Source organism: Thermobia domestica, chromosome 4, assembly GCF_964235325.1.
Source record: "Thermobia domestica chromosome 4, izTheDome1.hap1.1, whole genome shotgun sequence".
Lineage (NCBI taxonomy): Eukaryota > Metazoa > Arthropoda > Insecta > Zygentoma > Lepismatidae > Thermobia > Thermobia domestica.
This window is the reverse complement of record NC_137457.1, coordinates 256396916-256413714: the sequence shown is the minus strand read 5'-3', so window position 1 is coordinate 256413714 and position 16799 is coordinate 256396916. Positions and strand designations below refer to the sequence as shown.

The 16799-nt window shown below is 36.9% G+C and overlaps 1 protein-coding gene across 1 annotated transcript in view; it reads left to right on the top strand.

Moving 5' to 3' along the window:
* LOC145684000 (activator of basal transcription 1-like) overlaps positions 1-7795 on the top strand; it is a 38252-nt gene extending 30457 nt beyond the window's left edge. Inside the window, exon 3 of the mRNA XM_081755786.1 lies at positions 6436-7795. Coding sequence (XP_081611912.1) covers positions 6436-6775 — 340 coding nt within the window. The 3' untranslated portion in view covers positions 6776-7795. The remainder of the gene's footprint in view (positions 1-6435) is intronic.
* Positions 7796-16799: the final 9004 nt, after the last annotated feature.

Genomic DNA, 16799 nt, shown 5'->3' with positions numbered 1-16799 from the left:
TTCCTCGACAAAATTCGCAACGACAAAGTATTTTGAACTGAATTATAATACGAATTTTCTGATTTCAGTCGACATTTAATTTCTTTGTGGATATGATTTTGGTCTGGTAATATTGATCCTAGATAGTATCCACTTTGTCGAAAATATTATTTGATATTTTAACGCATCCACAATTTGCCGTATTACGATCCCGGTGAACTTCCATGTATTTAGTTTTCTCTGCATTTACTTCTAAACCATTGTCGCTGCAAGCGTTTAGTAAGGGTTATGTATTTCTTTCTATTGTTCTCCTATCATCCCCTATTAAATTTAATTCATCAGCATACGTCATAACCTGGTGAATACCATTCAGCTCTAGGACCTGTTTGCTATCTTTAATTTTCCTTATAGCATACTCCGAAACAATGCTGAATAATAATGGTGACAACGTATCTCTTTGTTTCAGACCATTCTCGATGTTGAAGCTCATGGACAAGAATTTTTCTACTCGGACTTTACTCTGGGATTAATTTAAACACATTTTAATTAATCTAACTAGCTTTTTCGATATTCCGAATTCTGTAAAAATTGTACAATACTTCCCACCTATCCGAGTCGTAAACCTTTTTAAAATCAATAAACAGCTAATGTACTGGGTAATATATTCCCATTTCTTTTCGAGTATTTATCGAATAGTAAATATCTGGTCGTTAGTTGATCGATTTCCCTAAATCCACGCTGATAATCTCCAATAATTTCATTTGCGTATGGAATCAGTCTTGTTAATATAATGTTAAGAGAAATGCCTCACTAATTATTACAATAAGTTTTGTCGCCTTTCTTGTGAATTGAAACAGTGATTGATTCTTTTCCCTCTTCTTAAATGTATTCCATAGGGTTTTATATATATATATATACAAAAAAAAAGTTGAATTCCTGTCGTTAAAAATTCAGAAACCTTCAGGACAGGGTAAACCGTGATGGTGGTTATAAGCCTAGGAAACCACACGATCAGATGAACGGTCTATTTCGCATACCTGTGTGATCCATGAACAGAAAATTCGGTATTTGCCCGATTCTAAACAAGCTTAAGGAACAGTCAGTGCATTATAGAATTCGGAATTTTACCGATTTTGCAGATCCGAAGCACCTGATAGGTGATAACACATTATTATGTATGTGATCAATGAATGAAAAATTTGTTCGAAATATCCATACAATGTATATGAAAGTTAAAACTTAAAAGTTTCAAGAATGTGCAGAACCACCCGAAACCAAGCTCTTGATGTGCAGCCTTTAAGATTATCATATAAATGTATTTCTCTCATGCTTTATTTTATTTTGTTTCAAAAAGAGGTTGTGTGATATTTTGAAGTAAAAATACTACATACAATTTTGCTAGTTATTTGTGTATCATTTTTTATATAAAAGTACTTACTTTTGTGTATAAGAGGTTAAAAAATTATTACATCTATTGGTCCGTGTAACGTGGGTTCCTGTCACCACGTCATGGCGCGTCCTCAGGTTGCGGATCGAGGAGAAGGCCTCTAGATATAGAGGTTAGCTGCGAATATACTGAATAAGCAGTCGCGGACAGCCGACTAGGAGTGGTCCTCCAGCTTGGGGGTTTGGGTAAGGCTAACACCCTCATCCTGTAAAAAAAGGTATTTGTTCAGAAACATTCACAAAAGCCTCGGACAAGGACTGATAACTTGGCACGAACTCGGCAAAAGAAAATGGACATGAGATTTGGAACATGGAATATTAGAAGTCTTTATAGGGCAGGCGCGTTAAAATCTGTTACGAGTGAGTTAGAGAAATACAGGATGGACTTAGTAGGAGTTCAGGAAGTTAGGTGGGAAGGAAATGGATCTGGGAATTCCGGAAATTTTACGTTCTTTTACGGGGAAGGAAATAAAAATCACCAGTTAGGAACAGGGTTTTTCGTTCACAAACGAATATTACCAGCAATTAAACGGGTTGAATTTGTTACTGACAGGCTTTCTTTTATTACTCTCAAGGGACGGTGGTGTGATATTATTGTTTTAAATGTACATGCTCCAACTGAAGATAAGGGTGACGATATAAAGGATAGTTTTTACGAAGAAGTGGAACGGATATTTGACCAACTCCCGCGATACCATATGAAGATTCTATTAGGGGATTTCAATGCGAAGGTAGGACGAGAGGATATTTTCAAACCGATTATAGGGAACGAAAGTTTGCATAAGGAAAGTAATGACAACGGTGTTAGACTCGTGAACTTTGCAACATCCAAAAACCTAATCGTGAAGAGTACAAAATTCCCACATCGCGACGTTCATAAATACACTTGGACATCACCAGACGGAAAAACGCATAATCAAATTGATCACGTTTTAGTAGATAGAAGAAGACAATCTAGCATAATTGACGTCCGGTCGTTTAGAGGGGCTGATTGTGACACTGATCACTACCTGGTAGTAGCGATAATACGGGAGAGATTATCGCTCAATAAAGGTAATATTCAATGTCCGAAAACGGAGAGATTTAATTTAAAGAAATTAGAAGAGAGCCATGTAAGAAAGGAATACCAGATTGAAGTTTCGAATAGATTCTCGGTTTTAGAAGACTCGGAAAGCACTAGTGTTGAGGATACTTGGATTGAAATTAGAGATAGCATTAAAAGTTCAGCAATAGAAAAATTGGGACACGCGGAAATACGTAGGAACAAACCATGGTTCGACCAAGAATGCATTAAACTAGCAGAGAAGAGAAAACAGGCAAAATTACGCTGGCTACAAAATCCGAATGAAGTAACTACACAAAATTTCGCAGATATCAGGCGGGAAACTTCCAACACTTTTAGAACAAAGAAACGCGATTTTTTGAAAGCTAAAATTAAGGAACTTGAAGATAATAGTAAAAATAAAAATATTCGGGACATGTATAAGGGGATCAGCGAATTTAAGAAAGGCTATCAACCTCGTGCTTATATATTAAAGAAAGCTGACGGAACAGTTCTCACTGATACGGATAGCCTCTTAAATAGATGGAAAGATTTCTTTGACGATTTGCTGAACACGCAGCCAAAAACTAATACGCGTGGAGAAAAGGAGATACACACCGCAGAACCGTATATTCCAGAACCCAGTCGAATAGAAGTAGAAGCCGCTATAAAGAAATTAAAGAAACACAAATCTCCGGGTGTGGATGAAATTCCGGCTGAGTTAATTTTAGCTGGAGGCGAAAAATTGTGAAACAAGATACACAAACTCATTCTCCTTATCTGGAACAAGGAAGAATTGCCACAAGAGTGGAAAGAATCAATCATTGTTCCAATTCACAAGAAAGGCGACAAAACTGACTGTAATAATTATCGAGGCATTTCTCTTCTGTCAACATCCTATAAAATCCTTTCAAATATTCTATTAGCAAGACTGACCCCATACGCAGATGAAATTATTGGAGATTATCAGTGCGGATTTAGACGAAATCGATCAACTATCGACCAAATATTTACCATTCGCCAAATACTCGAAAAAAAGTGGGAATACAATATCCCGGTACATCAACTATTTATTGATTTTAGAAAGGCTTACGACTCGGTTAGAAGAGAAACATTGTACAACGTTCTCACAGAACTTGGAATACCGAGAAAGCTAATTAGATTAATTAAGATATGCTTAAGTGAATCCCAAAGTAAAGTCCGGGTAGGAAAATTTTTGTCCACGAGCTTTCACGTCCAAAATGGCCTGAAACAAGGAGATGCGTTGTCGCCATTATTATTTAACTTTGTTCTGGAGTACGCTATAAGGAAAATCAAAGATAGCAACCAGGGCCTACAGTTGAACGGTATTCACCAGGTGATGGCATATGCTGATGATGTAAATTTAATAGGGGATGATAGGAGAACAGTAGAAATAAATGCAGAGATCTTATTAAATGCTTGCAGGGACATGGGTTTAGAAGTAAATGCAGAGAAAACTAAATACATGGAAGTGCGTCGGGACCGTAATACGGCAAATTGTGGGGGCGTTAAAATATTAAATAATACTTTTGATAAAGTGGATACTTTCAAATATTTAGGATCAATATTAACAGATGAAAATCATATTCACGAAGAAATTAAATGTCGATTAAAAGCAGGGAATTCGTGTTACTATTCGGTTCAAAATCTCTTGTCGTCGCGAATTCTGTCGAAGAATTTGAAGCTTAAAATATATAAAACGATAATCATGCCTGTTGTTCTGTATGGTTGCGAAACATGGTCACTTACTCTGAGGGAAGAACATAGACTGAAAGTATTTGAGAACAGGATCCTGAGAAGAATATTCGGACCCAAGAGGAACGAGAATGGGGAATGGCGGAAACTTCATAACGAGGAACTACATAGTTTATACGGCTTACCCAACATTGTTAGGGTCGTCAAGTCTAGGAGGCTTAGGTGGGCAGGTCATGTAGCTAGAATGGAAGAAAGTAGAAACGCTTTCAAAGTCTTGACTGGAAGACCCATAGGAAAACGACCATTAGGAAGACCTAGGCGCAGATGGGAGGATAATATTAAGATGGATCTCGCAGAGATAGGAATACAAAGTAGAAACTGGATGCAATTAGCTAAGGATAGAAGTCAGTGGAGAGCTTTTGTGAACGCGGCACTGAACCTGCGGGTTCCATAGGCCATAGAGTTAGTTAGTTAGTTAGTTTACATCTATTGGTTAATCCTTAGGAATTCATAATGTAAATATGTTAAGAATTAAAAAAAAATCTTTTCGAAATTCATGGTTTATTTTAGGTTTTATATCATTACCTACATCAACCACTAATTAAATGAGTTTTTGTGCTGTAGAGAAGCGAAACAAATTCTGCTTTATCAATTTAAAGCTAAATTTTGAAAAAAGCCCAAAATTCCCCAAGCAAAAAAGCGAAGCAGAAAAAACCTAGTTTTTTCCGAGCCCTTGCATCTCTAGTAGCTAGTGACAACTATTAGAAGCGTGTCTGACATAGGGATTTTCTATTATAATAAGGATTTACCGGGAATTAATGGTAACTGAGGAAACTTTAATAGAGAAGGATCAAAGGAATAAAAGTGTACGAAGATACAATAGTAAACATTAAAATGCTTTCGGTATGCAAACTAGCGCTTTCAAACATAAGAATTTTGAAACTCTGTCGCTATTTGTAGTGTTTAAATTAGCAACTTAATGAAGCCATACCATTCTATTAACATTCCTTTTCTTTGTTGGGAAAGGTAACATTGAATCACTATTGGGTGTATGTATTTACTTCAAACCACCCGGATTCGATTCCAAGTGGAAGCTCATGTACTTCGTATGCTACGTTAAGTTGTAGATCTACGTCTCATACAACCTCAGTGCTGAAAGGGACGCTAAGCTTCAATCCAATCAAAAGCATACATTAACTTATTTTTTAGATCAATTCACAACTTGTTTTACACACTTTACTGATCCCTACCAAATCTAATGAAGTCGAGACAGTTGACTGATGATAGTACCAAATTTGAGAACCATCTGTTGAAGCCTTTTGAGTTATCATAGACGAAATAGTCGTGTCACATACATGTATATACTATACCAAACACTACGTAAACGTGTTCAGGGAACCCGGAAGCGTAAAATTCTAATGAAATGAGCAATTTAATGAAGCCATTCCCTTCTATTAATTTTCCTTTTCTGTCAGGAAAGTTAAAAATGTTCGAAGTTTCGAACATATCAACAACACAACGAATCAATCGAACATATGATTGAAGATTACTCATAATAAACGGTGGGGGTACTCGGTCGGAAAGTGTAAAAAGCTTTTTTTCAGGCCAACCATTGTGAATGATGATTTCCAGGGTTTTACCTCATTTATACGAGGCAAATCTCGGGGTGGTACCTAACATCTAAGTTCCAGGCCGCTTCCTTCCTTCCCATTCCCTGGATAATGTGCTCGCCGAGGGACGTCATCCCTGAAAATTTGCCGTGCTAAATGGCCATCAATGCCCAAAGCCCAGAAATCTTAACTGCTAAATCCCACTCATACTAGAGGTGAAAATTGTCTTTATCCGTGTTCGTCATTAACTTACGTTCATTTAATATTATTGTATTTTTTAAAATTAATATATAGTAAATAATCCATTAAGTACATTCAAAGAATAATTTATTATTTTTCATAATATCTGCATTCATAAAACTAAGCTGTAGTTAGTTACAAAATAAATCAATAGATGACAAAGGAATTGTGCTTTTCCGGAATAATTTTAACTACTGGTATCTGTTAAATATAATTGTAGGTCAATGAAAAAGTTTGAACACCCCCTGACTTATACGTTAGACCTGGATACAATTTAGCAGATGACTTGGCAGAATATCGTTTGAGACTTATATTCGCTATTTTCCAAAATTCTGAAAATTTCCAGACAAACTACATACAATCTGATAATTGGTAAGATTTATCTCTCTCTTTTCGTTGCAGGTTTAAGTGGGTTCACTTGAACGAAAGGTTAACGTACGAACGTGCTGTGTATAAACAGCGACTGCGTGCAGAAATTGCTCAGGCAAAGAGGGAATCTACCTTTTTCTCTGAGAATGTTGAGTTCAGTGAAAAACTGCAGCGAAAGAAGAAGAAGAAAAAAACTGAACGAGAAGAAAGTGTACCTCACAGTGAACAGGAACAACATGGAAGTGAAAACCGTGAAGACAGAGTGAACCGAAAGAAGAGAGTGCAGCAAGAGGTCAGGGACAATGCTCCTGAAGAAGCACTTGAAGAACGAACAGATCTGTTTAAGAGTTTGTTTGGTGGAGTAAAAAGATGATTTTTTTTATGATTGTTGAATTTGTATCTAAGTTATAACAAATTTCAAAGTTTATTATTATTATTTTTTTTTATTTTGTGTTACAAACTGTAATACAACTGTAATAATTACAAACACTTTTGTTATGACGCTTGTGAACTGTTATAGTCAATCAGTAGAGTGTTTCTCCAAACGTACAAGTTCTGCAGTATTTCGTACAACTCGTAAAATACGAAGCAGAAGCACTGAATAACATCCCTCTCCGCTGATCTAGTGGCTAGCGCGCGCGCCTTTTGTACATGGATCCCCAGGTTCGATTCCCGATGAAAAAACATATAACACATTACGGTGCTTTGAACTGAAATAATTTGTAAGTACAACTACCTGTTGCTTTTCTCTGACGGTACTTAGTACCGTAACCTTTTGCTGAAGTTTTTAAAATTACTATTACCTTAACCACTTCTTGGTTTTGTCTTACAAAATGCATTTTGAATTTAAATTGATATGAAGATTGGAACAAGAATGTATTATATACACTTAAAAGATAATGCGATCAATAGGTAGCAGCACATGCTAAATTCTTCCACATGTTTAGATTTTGACGCTCCAATCAGAATGTGTAGAATAACAAATTCGTAGTAAGTACCGGCACATTCTTTTCCCAGAGAAAAGCACTGTTACTACCATTAATCTACTGTGTCATAATTTTATGTTACACAGAATTCTCAAGATGTTATAAGGTTTACACTAGTATTACAAAACTATCTTTGTGAAGTAGACCCTAGATGGTACTAGTTCAATTGGCCATCACAGCAACTCATAGTAAGTTAGCACCAAAAAATTCTGAGATCCTAGTGAGAACAAATGCACTGAAGACGAGCACGTTGGCCAATAGACAGCACGAAAGTCATGTTTTACTAAACGGCTGGAACAGGGTTTATATATTAATCAACTAAACGTTTCAGGCGGAAGATAGTTGATAATTTGTTATCTGTTCTTAAAATGTCAACTCTTTAAATAAATAACTTTCATGTTTTAAAATCATGATTTTGGATATATAATTTCCAGAAACTAAAGTACACTTTTAATGTAAGGAAGCTACTTGATGATTCTATATAACGAGGAGTTTGTTGTAACAAATCACCAGTATATTTTTGTGTTAAAATACATATATTATCAGTGACATCTTATTTAAGAACGACAGTTGGAGAAAGTAATTAATATTGTAAGAAATTAACCAAACAAGCAATATTTTTAGAATAAGAAAATAGAATTTTATCTCTCTATATATAAAGCTTTTTGAATCTACATCACATTTCATTTTACTACACAGAATCAGTAATACAAGGGAGAAAATGGATAAAAACATGCAGTGCGTCTAGGATGATAATTTGTAACAAAAGTAAGCCAATTTTGCGAGAAAAAAAAAAAAAAAAAGAATATCATTGTCTTCATTACAAAACGGTTCTTTTTCTGTATCTCATATAGTTGAAGTTCAGTGTTAATTCCTTGGAAACCCTATATATTTACCTTTAAGTTCTGCTTAACGCAGGCCAATCCAATACAGACTGCACGTTGTAATACTAAAGAAATGTCGTCCAATTGACTACAAAGAAATTATGTAAACTTTCATATTTTATTGCATATGAAAATAAAGCGCTTCAATGGGTTTCCGAGATTCAAGACACCAGCTTACTTTCCGGAGAGCAGACCACGACCAAAACACGAAACTTAAGCAGTACATTTTTTTTTTTCCTTTTCTTTTCATTCTGCTAGTCGTATCAAACTCTGGTAAGGATTCGTAAACTATACATGTAGTTGTTATATGGGATTAATACAGAAATACTCTTTTTGCTATGCCCTCTTGTTTTTCATTGCAATGACGAAATAAAACTAATGTTCGGTTTAGATTTGTAAAATGAAAAAGTGAGTTGACTACAGAATGGAATACAAAATGAATATTTGTGTGAAATTAGGTTAGTAATGAAGATTCACTTTCGTCTACTTCGTAATTCCGATTTCTGTATACAGGTTCAAAACTTAATACAATACACGTAATATGTACACTCATGTCCAAAATGATTGTCGCATATCTATATCTGTCTTCTTGTAAGAATATAATTTGATAATGATTTAGCAGGGTACTTTTAATACTGATACTATGTATGTAATCGGGAAATCTATATTTGTGATCAATTTAGGAAAAGAATTACATATTCAAAAATTAGAATCAGTAAAATAAATTGCCAAATGAACAAGAAAATTTTATTTTCGTTGTATTGTTCTTATTTACTGTTCTTTTGACATGAAATTTTCCCCATGCATGTCTTTGCCGATTATATACATACTAACATTATAAGAAATACGAGGCGAATTCGTTATCAAATTATATTCCTAGAATAACATATTTATAGACATGCGCCAATAATTTTGGACATGAGTGTACATCACCGAAGTAGTTTGTGATGGCATATTCAATTATCACACTGATTCCTCCTCATTTTTAAGTACTAGGAAACTATTAAACAGTTGAAATTCTAATACGTATCTAACAAAACACTGCGTATCAGAGGGTTTAAGCAAGTGAATTCGCCGGTAACTTATATGACGTTAAGACTGGAGCGATCGGCCCAGATCCTCTCCCGAAATTCCGATTCTTCTGTATATTTAATCTAATTTCAAAGGTGATTTTACAAATTTAATTTACCCTCATTGAATTTGGACCCCTGAGGAAATAAATTCCTGCATACGCCCTACCACCAAATGCTATAATGGTGATTACTGACCTTATATGGCTCTTACCCTAATATCATATAGCAATAGCCTACCGCATTGCCGTTACCATTTCTATTAGAGCTGCATCTGAGGAACGTAGTTTTCATAGCTAATAATGATAAATACCTAAGAACATCCACGAAACAACCCTGGAATGGTCTGACTGATTTCTAAATTCATGAGATGAATTGGTGTAGGATTTACTTAGATGACGACGACTAAAACGAAAAATTGTTTTTTTTTTTTTTTTCGGTTAAGTCCTCTTGGATCAAATTACAAAGTGATCATTACAATAAAGTAATAATGATAATGGTGGTACCCCTAACAGCACAAGATGTGCTAGACATGTGTCATTTAGGTATCCCAGCTACTTTTTAGGTACCCGACACTTATTACATATGGTATTCACGTGCTAAGTATGTACTTCAGCTACCATGGCCCTTATGCAGAGTCGTTTTGACGCATGATTAGTGCCCTATCAGAGCTCGACTAACATATGTTTCCTGCAGTAGTCAGGCCTTTAGTATGACACTTATCATACGTCAAAACGACTCTGCATAAGGCAGCTAAAGTTTTAGGTGCTTGTTATACCTAATTGATATTTGCGACTATGTACCACAAATATAGCATTTATATACCTGGCTCAGTTTCGCACTGTGATAGTCATGTGTTTTTATGTCGTCACTTGGGACATATATCTTTCATGTTCGAAGTACTTCCTTTAGGTGCATACTTTTTCAGATACTTGTGACACATAATTGATATCTGCAGCGACGCACGAATGACAGTCAGCTGTTTGCATTTGCTCATGCGCAGTAACATGCAACGGTTTCTCGCGCTTTCTGCTTCACTTTATGTTCTTCTAGTACATAATCGCTTAGAAAAAAGAAGCAAAAATGCATCAAATTTGGGAGAAAGAAATGACATAACTGATGAATAAAAATGAATCTTTCATACATATGTGAACAATTAATTATTTACGTACTTAGGGATAAAGAATTGTATTTTTTAGATGCCAACTGTCGCCGATCAGTTGAAAGTGATTATGGAAGAACCATGAAATAAAGTAAAGAGACGCGGGTTATTTTGTCATAAAATTACATGGCGAGCGGATTTTATCTGATCCCAAACGGTTATCGTCGAACATACAGGGTTACAAGAGTACTCTATTTAGCCAAATTAAAAAGACCCCAAGGATTTATCCCTCTACAAGCGACGTTTTCTTCATCGCCTTCGTGGCCAAGTCGGAAGAGCACGCGCGTAGTAACCAAAGGGTTGGTGGTTCGCGCCTACCCTCGAGTACTTTTTTTTAGACACCTTAATGTAAACAAATTACGCATAAATGAGATTTAACATATTTTGGGGGAGTAATTTTCGCTAACGGTATGGGGAAGAACATACCTAGAACATACTAGGTAAGTTCCCCAGGTACATGTCAGTCATGTGCCTAAGGGCGGAAACAGATTGTGACTATCACTTGCCATCCATGTGATTTCTCTCTCATAGGTACGTAAAGCACATACTGGGCACATTTTCATGTACCTGAGGGAACATAATAGGCATATGCCTGCTATGTACAGAGGCTCTTCAGCCTACGTTTGGCAGATTTCGTTCCTTCCCCTTCCCGGGCAGAATGGACTCACCAGGGCTGGCGTCCTGCAGTGTTGTGTAGTGGCTTCTTGGGAACGGAGTTGTTTTTCTGCGCGGACGACAATAACGCACAAAACAGGACCATTGTTGTGAGTGTTGTGTTAAATTTGTTTCCAAGTGTGTGGGTTTCCGCTGTGACCAACATACCACCCAAACTAAGCCGGTTTTGGGAAGGCTATGTTGCGGCTCTTTATGACGCCCACTTTAGTGTTTCTGTCATTAGAAAACAGTGCAAGAAGAATGGTTGCAACATCAGTTTAAGTGGAATAAAAAATGTTATTAAAAAGTACAAGAGCAACGAAGCTCCACCATTTGAATCACCAATGAAGTTGCCTAGGAAGCGGGCATGCACCAAGGCCACCTCCACCATGCAGAGGAAACTTCGCAAAAAGGCAATACAAGAAAATCCATCAACACAAAAGTGTATGGCTAATCGTCTTGACGTGTTTTTGAGGACTGTGAGCCGGACGTTACACCATCAACTCAAGCTGGAAAACGTCATGAAAGTTCGCGGCCATCTTCTCACGGATGCCCACCAAAAGGAACGAAAGTGTAACGCCCGGGATCTGTACGAACGGCATCTGGCAAAACAAAGGTAGATGTACGTCGTAACGCTAGATGAAGCATGGATTTACCTTTCCGACTGCGGCAAACCGAGAGCCATCATGTACCGAGAGAAAGGAGCCAAGAACTTCAGAAAGTGGGTCCGTGTCTGTAAAGAATCCTTCCCAAAAGGGTTCATCGTTACTGGCTACTGTTACCGAGGTAAACTGAAGATTCGTAGGGTGGCGAAGAACTGCAAAATAAATTCGTAGTATTTTCAGGAGCAGATCATGCGGCCGATCTACGAGCATGAGATTCCAGCAATGTACGGAAATGACGCCAATCTGGTGCGCATTCACATGGACAAGGCCTCATCACATACCTCACGATCGTCCCTCGCATTCTACAGGGAGATGGAGGAGGCAAGTGGTATAAAGGTGATACCTTTCAATGAGGTACCTGTTAAATCTCCAGATGCAAGTCCTATGGACTATTGCGGATTTAGATTGCTGAAGCGGGCTTTGGAAAAACGGCGTGTGACAACTGTGGAAGGACTTTGGAAAGCTGTGCAAAGGGAATGGGACAAGATTCCCCTCCCAGTTCTTCAGAGAAGCCTATTACAGTGGAAATTACGCTGTCGGGCTATTGTTAGGAACCAAGGGAAACACATCGAGCACTTACGGACCTGGCGCCATGGATTCTTCTAAATTTTTAGGTAAGTCGAAATTGGCCAAATGTAGACTGAACAATTTCTGTAATTGTGCTGTTGGGGAATTATTCGAATTAGAAATCCGTTATTCATAGAAAATTAAATACTTCCTAGTCCTATTAAGTAATAAACTGATTTCCTTTCAATGAGCAAGTGAGCTAAGTTGCGTATTGGAAAACAACGTTAGATTTCCGAACTATGAATATTAAAACTGACAATGATAGATATATAATATAGCTTCTGGTTGAAATAGAAGGATAAAGCAAAAGATGAAACCTGTTCTGCAGGCGCTGAATCCATATGAAAGCATTCTCTCTACATTATAACCGTCCAATTATACTTTTGTTGTACTTTGGCTTGAAATTTAATATCGTTTGTCAAGAGGAAAACGAACAAACAAGAAAAAGGTTGCTACACACAAATTCGTATTAGAAAATCCATTGTAAAAATGTTAAGAATTATTATACAATCTCGTCTGTGAATTCGCTTTATGTGCTGAAGACAGCTTAACTTAAATAATTAACTTTCTCATTATGTAATTCTTGCATTGACAGATTTCGTCTTAACCAAATTCCGATTTGTACAGTACATGAACCCGTATTTCTGGGTCAGTCTTTTGAGCACATGGCTCTACGTCAAATCATCTCAGTAAAAGTAGTAGGATAAAAAATTAAGATACTTCCGGGCTAGTATGATGTGTAGCCGGATTTTATATCGTACGTCTTCTCTATGTTGCTCTGAAAGAAAAATTATATCTTAACTTCTAACTCCGACGGGCACTTTAGAAAACTACCTCAGCAAAAGTAATATAAAAACCATTACAACGGTGTCAAGGTAAAATGTCGTAAGCCTCATTTCCAACTTTTTTCAGGAGAGCAAAACACAACCTCTAACTTCCATTTACATCCTTTCAAGACACAAGTATAAAAAGTAGTTTATTTGCCTTAACAATATACACAAGCTTACAATATTTTTCTCACCTATGGCCTGACCTATATTGAGCTGGATAAAATAAAAATCCACATTTTCAATGTTTCGAGTTTTACGACCTTTTACCTTAAAACCGCCGATAAGATACTTCCGGGATGGTATGTGTAGCCGGATTTTATATCGTACGCAGTCTCTATGTCGCTTTGAAACTAGAATTATAACTCCGAACACTTTCATCAGTATATGTGAAAGTTCGGAAAAGTGATACTTACCATCAAATAGAAGTCATTACTGTGGACTTCTACTAGTTCAAGTACTTGTGCTGAGATTGTACTCTTAGTGACCAAGTTACCAGACAATCACTTCAATTGGAAATAAGCAAGTACCGGTATGTGGTTAAGTGAGATCTGTCAAGTGCCATGTATGTCATACCAACAATCAGTCATTAAAACTATAGTACGGCCGCTGTATCTCTGGCTCTGACAGCTATGCGAAAAAGAAAGTGAGGGCTGATACTACATTGACACACCCCTGTAAGGCCCAATGAGTGACCAAGCTGTCACCGCGCTGGCATGGAAACCAGACGTTGTTGCCGCTCCGTATTCTTCCCTTTGTTTGTGCATAGTTCAGTAAAAAGTGCTTTGAGATCGTGTTTGCTTATTGCAACTTTTTTCTTTTCTTTGTGTTTGTGTAGGTGTGCTGTTAAGAAGTGTTGTTACTATTTGGTGACAATGGCTGGTTCTTCAGAACCAAAGAAAGAAAAAAAAAAAAGTGTATAAAGGACAAATTGGCAACATTGTTTTGTTCACGTGCAGAACTGTCAGAGCCAGAGACGTAGCGGCCGTACTATAATTACACATTGAGGCCTGTATTTTTTACTCACGCCTAGAATTAGGTTTAATTCAGGTCATAAAATTCTATCAGGAGTATGTAGTGTGTTTGGCTGTATTTAGATTACACAAACCTCTCACAACGCACCCCAAATAAGATTTCATGGACTAACTGAAAACATAACTAGAATATATTACAGCTTTTGATTCTTCAGAGGGTCAGAATTGAAACGAAGTTTTATAGATTTCTACAGCTTCCAGTTTTCCTGGATAAAGGAGGAAATAGAACCTACTCCTACATATTGAATCCATATAAACCACTTCTAGCTTCTTCATGGCAATCAGTATAGGAGGATGGATTATACTCGTTCTAATGAGACTTTCTATCCGTAGACACAGCATAATTTGGAAGTCTTAAAATGCAGATAGTAAGCTGCTTCTATAAAGAATAAATTTTGTTTTAATTCGAACGGATTTGATGTTACATAAAAGATAGTGAATGCTATTGAACATGTACCAAGTACTTTATTGTATTATGTAGTTAATATTATTCCTGTCCCTTCGTTTTAAATATTTAGTGAAATATCACACTAATTGATATAGATAGTCAAAGTTAGCACAAAATAATTTAGTCAAGATACGGAATTTTCACCTACATCATTAGCCTCACAATTTACTTCTGCCACAAGCGCCGCAAATCGACAGAACGGCCCTCTGAATATGCATGACCAAGGAACAGCGAGCAAAAAACCGAGAAGTTACAGAATACCTCCACAAGAAGGTAATTGTCTTAAAGAATCTTAGTATGTGTCAATCGTTGAGGAATCTTTTAACTTCATCAACTGTGAGAAATTGAGTTGCAGGTTTTCAAATGTCAGGCATCCATTGATGATGAACTTAGTTCTGGTGTACCTTTAACAGTGCTGACCCAGAAAACATTGATGTTATCCATCACATAGTATTCCAAAATCGAAGATTTCTGGTGTATTATATAAACTATTTGCATTTCGTACAAAAGGTTATAACAGGAAAGCGCTGAGCACTGGTCTGTGGCGAGCATGAGGAAAATATCGGCCAGACAGGTTCCGAAATGTCTGATTGTTGAACACAGTTTGCAAAGAGTGCAGTCCTCTTTCCAGGTATATTTCTTGTTCCCCTTGAAGTTAAAACATCGGCCTGCGCCAAAGTTAAGATATATATATCAAATAGTGTCCCAGTACAGCCCCAACTCATCTTGATTTCTCCTCGGACAAACTTTTCTGGAGAAAAATGTGAGTTTGTGAGTACAATGTCATCAAGAGGATACAAGCAGGTTTTAGTAAAGATCCGTAATTCAGGATATGACTTACATCCAATACTTTGGACCTGAAAGAAATCATGTTTGAAAGCAGTGAACACACAGCTCATACTCACTCCCAAAATGTGTCAAAAATGGAATTTGGTGATATTTCGAGACTAATAATTCCGTTTATTCAGCTTTATATTTGTAGGTAATTTTTGGGTGTGTACTTGGATAAAAACTAAAAAATCAATGTTAAATATTACTGAACGATTTAGTTACAAATAGCGGCAATGTGCGAAACAGTGGCGTCATTTAGGGAGGGGCAATTGTCCCCTTGAGTTTGAGATTTACATAGATTTTATCAATAAAATAGTAATAAATCAGTGAAAAACGCGAAATTTTACTTATATCAAGGGGGTCTTGATCCCCTCTCAAGCAAAATCTGAAATGACGCTCCTGGTGCGAAAGCATTGTAACTCGAATTTCAACAACACACACACACACTTCAAGCGCGTCACAGAATTCCGTTGCTACGCAACAGCAGAAAATTTCTGATTGGCCGAACCTAATCAGTTTACTTTCTAGCAGCGAGAGAAAAAAGTAAAGTAGTGCTTTTCGTAAAGGACGTAGTTTGACGGACGTGTGAGAAGACAGTTTTCAAAGGTGAAGTGACTGACTGTGTGTAATCTTAGAACCTTAAAGAGGATCGTGTAAATACCTTACTCAACGCAGTTTTCGAGATTGGATTTTATAAGCAATTTATTGCCGTAAAAAGGGTAAAATTCAGCTAGGATATACGAGACTCGCGGCTATTTTGGAATATTATGACAAATTTTGCTAATGTACCCAGAACCTTAGGACGTTAGGAGTTGATGTTATTATAATTATTTGTCAGTAATTATTTCAATTGAACTAGGGCCTATAAAGTTTTGTATTACTTGAATTTGATTTGATTGATTTCTGCAACCCATTTAAATTGTTGATTCTGTCTTTTCCGAAGTGTGGCGAGACCAGTTTGCACGGCAGAAAAAAGTAATTACCAGGGAAATTTCAACCAGCTTATGTAGCTATTGCTCCATGAAGGATAATGGTAAATTTCTAATGTCTGTCACATCTGAGGTATCAGTTTCATATTAGTTGGTGTGGACAGGACGTCCCCTCAAAGAACCTCCTTCCTCCAGATCGGTAATAAATATTTCATATGAGACCGTTCGGGGTATGGTGATGGCCAATGTTCTATGGAACTCTAAGGGCATTCTTATGATGGACACACTAAACAGTGATATGGTGACTGTAGTACGAGGGGGTGCTGATAAAGATTGAACC